Here is an 8,151-nt window from a genome sequence, read left to right on the forward strand (position 1 = left end):
ACTGGAGGGATGTTGCCTTCCTGCCTCAGATTATGCACTTGTGGCTGTTCCATCAGTCCGCCAGGATGTGCAGGGTGGTATTGAGAGTATTGTCCAGGATTGAATGAGTGCCTGCACTCTTCTGTGGTGTGGAATGGACAGATCTCTGCCCCTCCATCTGATAACAAAGCAGTTACTTATTTTGGTTGTAAGCACAGCAAATATTAGAGTTCCATCTTTTCCTATCCTGCCTGGGAGTATCCTCCTCTCTGGAACCCAACCTCAGGTTGAAAATTATGCTAAATAGGGTAAGAGGCCAAGCTGAAACTTGTGCTTGACAATGCAGGGTTAAAGTGGGACTCATTAACTTGCACTGGGGAAAGACACATATCTGGGTCTTGGTCTGATGCAGTAGCTTCAGTAGCCTTGCCCCAAGTTGTTCCTGTCAGGCACTCCATTTCAGTGGGAATTTGGTTCTCTGCCTGCTGTCATTGACTGAAGGCGCGTCCAGTGAGTTGCAGGTGTTCAAGCGGGAGGTTTGACTGGACATGGCACTACTGCCCTGCTTCTTGTTCTTGGACAACAGATTGCTCAAGTGGAAAAGGAACTTGTCATGGAGTGAAGCATAGATGAAAGGGTTGTAACAAGTGGAGCTCATGGCAACCAAGTGGCATGACACCTGGATCACATTGATGTAGGTCTTGTCTATGATGTTCTCGTTAATGTCCCATATCAGGTTGACCATCTGCAGTGGCATCCAACAAACTGCAAAGGAGAGGACTGAGATGAGGAGCATGCAAAAGGTCCTCCTCTTCTTTTTTGACCACTTGTGGCCATTCAAGGTAGCTCCTGGAATCTTCCTTTTCTTTAGATGGCAGGAAATGGCACAATAGGAGATGGAAACGGCACAGAGTGGGAGTGTGAAGAATAACAGGAAGATGGTGCAGGAGTACAGGAGTCTCTGTTTTTCCAGCTTGCTCCAAGTCTCATCACAGATGATCATATTGAATCCCAGCTGGTTGATGTTCATGTATGTGGTATGCAGGGGGGATGGCATTGAAATGGCAATGGAGATCATCCAGATTAAAATGATGATATAGGCACAGGAACGTGGTCTAATCCTGCGGTGAATTGGGTACACCACCACCACGTATCTATCAGCAGCAATGGCAGTGAGGGACAAGACCGAGACCAAGACAGTGGTGGACTGCATCAGCCTTATAAAGTAGCACATGAAGATCCCAAAGAGCCAGCCCCGGCTTTCCAATGCGTAGGATGCCGTCATGGGGACACAGAAGATGCACATCACCAGGTCTGAGGCGGCCAGGTTGCCGAGGAGGAAGTTGGTGGTGGTGTGGAGCTTCTTGGTGGTGATGATGTGAGCCAGGAGGAGGAGGTTGCCACCACATGCCACAATCATCAGCACGACATAGAGCAGAATGAAGAAAGGCTTCAACTCCAAAAGCAGGCAAATACCCAGGAAAGAGGGAGACATCGTCACGTTGCACATTGAACCATTCAAGGCCATGTCCCAGCCATCAGATTCATTCCAGGTTGTCGCTGCCTCACCTGCATGGAAAATACAGAGTAATTTGTGTGGCAATGATGCTCAGTTCTAGCCATTAGCGCACATTTCTTTCTTGTGCTCCTCCACTGTTGCCCTTTAAGATGAGAGACAATCTCTCGAGACGTGACCTTTCCCCCAAGTGATGTATTTTACTCAGTTTGTGGAGGTGGACATGATGGGCAAGATTGCCATGTTTCCCACCTCTTGGCACCTTAAGCAGGTAATTCATTTCATTATCATCCGATTCTACATGGACAATTGGTGTTGCTCAGGATTATGGTGCACACACTTTACATAGCACATAATAATTACATCAATACATAAAATAAATATTAGGGAGTAATTTACAGTTATGGGAAGAAGCTATTTCCCAGCCTGACAGTCCAGATCTTAATGCTCCTGTAGCATCTTCTTGATGGTAGTTGGTCAAACAGAATGTGTGCTGGATGGAAAGGGTCCTCAATAATTCTATTTAAGCAACACTCCTGGTGAATATCACCAATAGAGGAGAAGGAAATGACGATGATTTTCTTAGCTGCTTTTTTGATCTTCCTTATTGACTTCTGGTCTGAGCCTTTGCTGCCTGCTGTATCACACAATGATGCAGACAGATCGATTGTGTTCCTGCAAGTTGATGCGCATCTTTGCTTGAACCAGTGCAGTGCATGTAGTAAATGTGCTCCCATGGTAGTCCATGGTCCAACAGTGACCATGAATCCATATCAACCCATGTCCAGGATATCTAATGAAGTGAAAGTGAGGGCACCTCCTGACAGATATCTGGGAGGAGGAGGTTTGGAAAGTCTCTTCCTGGATACACAGCCCAACACAAATGACATTCATTCCTCTGTAGCAGGTAGCAGACCCCCAGATAATTGCCCTCCCACCCTCCAATCCCACTCCCAAGGCACTGATCCCATTTTCTATCATTGGGCCACAGGAGCCAACTTATCCAGAACAGAACAAAGATTGAACCTAGAACCATTCCAACCCATGTTCTAAACCAATTGATTCAGTCAACACAAGGTTCTCTCGAAGAGAAGTCCCAAAGAAACTTCTAATTCCACTCTTGGAGAAGTTGGACCGATTCTGTGGTCAACAAGATCCTCTCTCGGGCCTTTGACCCATTTCCTGAGACATTGTTAAACTGAGTTTCCCATTCACCCACACAGATCAAGCAAGACTATAGCAATAAACACGCATCGTGACAGTTGAGGAGTTACCCAGAGTGTAGGTGGGCAGCAAGAGAATCAGTGGAGTTGATGGGTGTGTGTGAGAGAATGGGTTCCAGGGAAATGGGATTAATGGGATTTCTCCGAGCTGGCAGAGGTGTGATGTGTAGAATGGCCTCTTCATATGTTGCAAGAAAATATGAAAAATAATTAAAACCATGATCTTAAAAAGAGGAACATCTGGCCCAATCCTATATCGAGTTCATATGTTTGTACAAATTCTTTTTTGCTGTGGCATTGTGTGAAATAAACAAGCATATCTGCTGCAGTAACCACAAGACTTGAGTGGGCTGTTAGATCTTCTTGCTTCATTCAATTAATGTTAATACCATTCCATACATGTCATTGAAAGGTCCATAGAGAGACACTGAGCAAACAAAACACATTAAAAAGAATGGTTTATTATGACTTTATTGCCAACTTGAAAGAAAGGTAGTAAAAATCTGCAAATAAGGTTGACCAATTGGCACAACTTCAAGCAAATCCTTCAAAGCTGAATTATGTCTATCTGTAATAAGTGAGAAATGTTGTGTAAGGGTCAAAGGTTGTGGTCTGATTAGAGTATTTAAAACATCATAGAAATAGAGGGGTATAATCTTGATATTACTGTTAAGCTGATCAAGCCACACACTGTAAATCTGAGACTCAGACTCACTGGATGCTGCAGGAAATTAATTTTAAAAAAAACTCGTGGCTCGCTGAGGGGGGTGGGGGAAGAATTGCCTCATGGGACTGGAGGGCTTAAGTTAGAAGGAGAGGCTGGATAGGTGGGACTTTTATTTCTGAAACAGGAGGCTGAGGTTTATAAAATGAGGGGGGTGGATAAGGTCACAGTCTCTTTCTCTGGGTAGGAGAGTCTCCAAATCGAAGCCTTAGGTAACATTGAGAGGGTAAAAAAATTTAGAGGCAACCTGAAGGCATATTGTTCACACAGAGGATGATGGATAAATGGGATGAGCTGAAAGAGGTAGCAGGTACAATTAAAATGTTTAAAAGACATTTAGGCAGGTGCAAAGTTAGGAAAAGGTTTGAGGAATATGTGTCGAATGCAAGTAAATATGGCTAACTCAGGTAGACAACGTGGAGCCAACAGAGACAAGATGGGCTGAAGGTCCTCTTTTGTGTTGTACAGTTCTATGACCCTATCTCTGCATTTAAATGGATAATTGTCATATTTAATCATTTCCTTTGGAGGTCATGTGGCCATTTCAGTGTTTGGTTCCAATGAATGGATAGTATTCAATGAATTTGGTTGTCAATAAATGGACATTACTCGATGAATAGACAGTAATCAATAAACAGTACTTATTTAATGGACAGTACTAAATTAATAGTTGGTGATCAATGAATGAGCAGTTCACAATTAATCCTCTATCCTCCAGGACCCTCACCATCCAGGGCATGCCCTTTTCTCACATCAGGAAGGAGGAGCCTGAAGACTAACATCCAACAGTACAACAACTCTTTCTTCCCCTCTGCTATAACATTTCTGAATGGTCAATGAACCACAGACACAACCTCACTTTTTCTCTTTTACATTAATTTATTTAACAAAAATGTAATTTTAGCCATTTTGTGCCTCTAGTGCCTGCTGCTGCAAAACAACAAATTGCATGATACATGTTCATAGCAATAAATTCTGAGTCTAATGGACAGGACTCAAAGAATGGACAGTATCCATTTAATGTATATAACCTTTGCTGATTAGTCCTACCAACATGTAGCATATCACACTTATCAGTATTAAACTCCATCTGCCATCTTTCAGTCCACTCTTCTAACTGGCCTATATCCCACTGCAAGCTTTGAAAACCTTCCTCACTGTCCACATTGTGCTCAATTAATAGATGGGACTCAATAAATGGGCAGTCGTCAATGAATTGATAGTCCTCAATGAATGGATAGTTACTCAATTAAAAGACAGGGCTCGTATAATTGAAAATGCAGAATGAATTGGCAGTACTCAATGCAAGTACCATTAAAATCCCATAAATCCTCCTGGTAGATTTGGTCGAGAGGAAAAAAAGACAGGCTGAAAGGAAATCGAGGCAAAGCTAATTTAAGCAAATGATTAAACAAACAATACAAAATGAAGAAGTTGATCCATACTTAAACAAATGCTCGTTTGGATTGGGATTTTTCTGGATTAATTTCATGTTTTTTTCAGTCCTGACTTTCCCATAAAGTGTGATATTCTTCACAAAGGCACCACTCAGGGCTGTGTGCTCAGCCCGCTCCTGTTCGCACTACTGTCCACAAATGCATCGCCAGATCCAGCTCAAACAGTGTCATCAAGTTTACAGATGATGCAATAGTCGTTGGCCTCATTAATGATGACCATGAGCTGCACTATAGGGAGGAGGTGGAAAATCTCATGAGATGGTACGAGAGGAACAACCTGAGTCTCAATGTAGACAAGGCGAAGGAAATGATCGTGGACTTCAGGAGGACCAGGAATGACCACCTTCCACTATTCATCTACAACTCTGAAGTAGAGAGAATGGAGAGCACCAAATTCCTTGGAGTTCACTTAACTAGTGACCTATCGTGGACACACAATATCTCCTCATTTGTCTGGGAGATGCAACAGTGACTGCACTTCCTGAGAAGACTGAAATGGGCTATCAGCCACTATTATATCAACCTTCAAAAGAAGCTCCATAAGAGCTTCCTGGCTGGTTGCATCACAGTTGCTGCAGAGAAATGGATTGGTGGTCCATAAGAGTGGCAGAGAAGATCATTGATGTGATCTACTGGAATCATTGTTGAAGAGGGCGTGCAAAATCATTGAGGACCCCTTCCACCCTGCACACAGCATCTTTCAGCTGCTCCCATCAGGAAAGAGATACAGGAGTATCAGAGCCAGCACCACCAGCCTAAGGAACAATGTCTTCCCACAGACAGTGAGAATGCTGAATGATCAATAGAACTGCTCATACTAACCACCTGAGATTTACTTATTTATTTGTATAGATAAAATACTTGTCCTGCATATATATTGTTTGTATATATGTATGTGTGTTACTTCTGGTTGTGTATCTGCATGTTTTTCACCAAGGACCAGAGAACCTTGTTTTGTCAGGTTGTACTTGTACAATCAGATGACAATAAACTCCAGCAAAATACAGCCTGTAGAACTGTCCAACATGAAATGGCTTTGTGCTGCGTTTGGATATTATGTTGAACCAGAGTTTGCAAAGAGCTCTGTGTGGCAGACCTGGGTTCCTCCCAACATGTGCAAGACGATTCAAAACTCCTGAGCATTACCTCAAAAATCCCAAATTTCCCAACAGCTGTCCAGAGATGGTTCAGTCACTCCATTCCTTTTGGAGTGCCGTCTCTCCAATGGGATATCTAGTGCAGTGACATCACAAGATGTTAAAGATCATAAATATATTGAGGGGAACCCTTGATGGAAGACAGGCTGAGGTGGGGTGCAACCCTAACATTCTTAATTATGAGAGGTTCTTAATCAAAAAGAATCTTCTTGAAATAGATCTCTGCAAATAAGAGTTTGAAAATTGCTGCTTTATATCAAAACTTAGAAAAAAATGGAAACCATGTTGCCCATTCAACCCCTCAAGTCTACTTTTGCATTCAATATGATTGTGGTTCGTCCTCTGTCTTAATAAATCTGTTCCTGCTCTCTCCTTATACTCCTAGATGGCTTTTGCATCTAGAAATGTATCTGTCTCTTTCTTAAATATATTCAACACCTGAGCCTGCATAAAAACCATTTAACAATTACAGCACAGAAACAGGCCAGTTTGGCCCTTCTAGTCCATGCCAAATACCTTCTCCCACCTAGTCCCATTGACCTGCACCAAGCCCATAACCTTCCATGCCTCTCTCAATCATGTACCTATCCAACTTTTCCTTAAATGTTAAAATCGAGCCCGCATCTACCACTTTGGCTGGAAGCTCATTCCCCACTCCCACCACCCTTTGAATGAAGAAATTCCCCCTCATGTTTCCCCCAATATTTTCCCCCTTCAATTTCAATCCATGTCCTCTTGTTTGAATCTCCCCCACTCTCAATGGAAAAAGCCTGTCCACATTGACTCTATCTGTTCCCCTCTATCAAATCACCCCTCAATCTTACATGCTCCAGGGAATAAAGTGCTAGCCTGTTTAACCTTTCCCTGTAATTCAAACCCTGAATCCCAGGCAACATTTTTGTAAATCTCCTCTGCACTCTCTCTATTATGTTGATATCCTTCCTATAATTTGACATCCAAAACTGTACACAGCATTCCAAATTTGGCCTTGTTCAACTTCAACATGACATCCCAACTCCTGTACTCAGATTTATGAAGGCCAATATGCCAAAAGCTTTCTTTACCATCCTATCTACATGCAATTCCAGTTTCAGCGAATTATGCACCAGAATTCCTAAATCCCTTTGTTCTACTGAACTCCTCAATTATCCACCATTTAATTTGTATAACCTTTGTTGATTATTCCTACCAACATGTAGCATCTCACACTTATCAGTATTAAACTCCATCTGCCATCTTTCAGCCCACTCTTTTAACTGGCCTATATCCTACTGCAAGCTTTGAAAACCTTCCTCAGTGTCCACAACACAACCAATCTTAGTATCATCAGCATATTTACTAATCCAATTTACCACCCTTTCATCCAAATCTCTGTTGTTTGTCATATATATCAATGGACCCAGTACTGACCCCTGAGGCAATCCACTAGTCACTGGCCTCCAATTTGACAAACAATTTTCCACCATTACTCTCTGGCATCTCCCATCCAACCATTGTTGAATCCATTTCACTACTTCAACATTAATACAAAATGATTGAATCTTCCTATCTAACCTCTTATATGGAACCTTGTCAAAGGCCTTACTAAAGCCCATATAAACAACATCCACATCCTTCCCTTCATCAACCTCCTTAGTAACCTCCTCAAAAAAATTCTAAAAGATTTGTTGACTACTCCTAATCAGTCCCTGGTTATCTAAATAATTTGTTAGTTCCATCCCTAAGAACACTCTCCATTAATTTACCCACTACCGACGTCAGACTCACAGGCCTATGATTATCCAGTTTACTTTTTGAGCCTTTTTTAAACAGTGGGACAACATGAGCTATCCTCCAATCTTCTGGCACCTTCCCCATGGCAAATGACATTTTAAATATTTCTGTCAGAGCCCCTGCTATTTCTATACTAACCTCTCTTAAGGTCCTAGGGAATATCTTGTCAGTACCCAGAGATTTATCCACCTTGATTCTCTTCAAGCTAGCCAGAACTACCTCCTCATTCATCTGATATATTTTCCATGACCTCACTACCAGGTTTCCTTACTTCATCTGGCTCAATATTCCTTTCTTAGTGAATACTGAAGAAAAGAAGTCA

General features: G+C 42.2%; 1 protein-coding gene across 1 annotated transcript; it reads right to left on the bottom strand.

Annotated features, from left to right (window-relative positions):
* Window positions 1-341: 341 nt before the first annotated feature.
* On the bottom strand, window positions 342-1,536 carry prlh2r (prolactin releasing hormone 2 receptor). Its single transcript, XM_069915268.1, has one exon. The coding sequence runs from the start codon at window positions 1,505-1,507 to the stop codon at window positions 425-427; it is 1,083 nt and encodes a 360-aa protein (XP_069771369.1). The 5' UTR covers window positions 1,508-1,536; the 3' UTR covers window positions 342-424.
* Window positions 1,537-8,151: the final 6,615 nt, after the last annotated feature.

The sequence above is a fragment of the Narcine bancroftii genome, chromosome 2, assembly GCF_036971445.1.
Source record: "Narcine bancroftii isolate sNarBan1 chromosome 2, sNarBan1.hap1, whole genome shotgun sequence".
Lineage (NCBI taxonomy): Eukaryota > Metazoa > Chordata > Chondrichthyes > Torpediniformes > Narcinidae > Narcine > Narcine bancroftii.

Excerpts from the sequence above, each read along its gene's own strand:
- prlh2r (XM_069915268.1), bottom strand. The coding sequence starts at position 1,507 with ATGGCCTTGAATGGTTCAATGTGCAACGTGACGATGTCTCCCTCTTTC.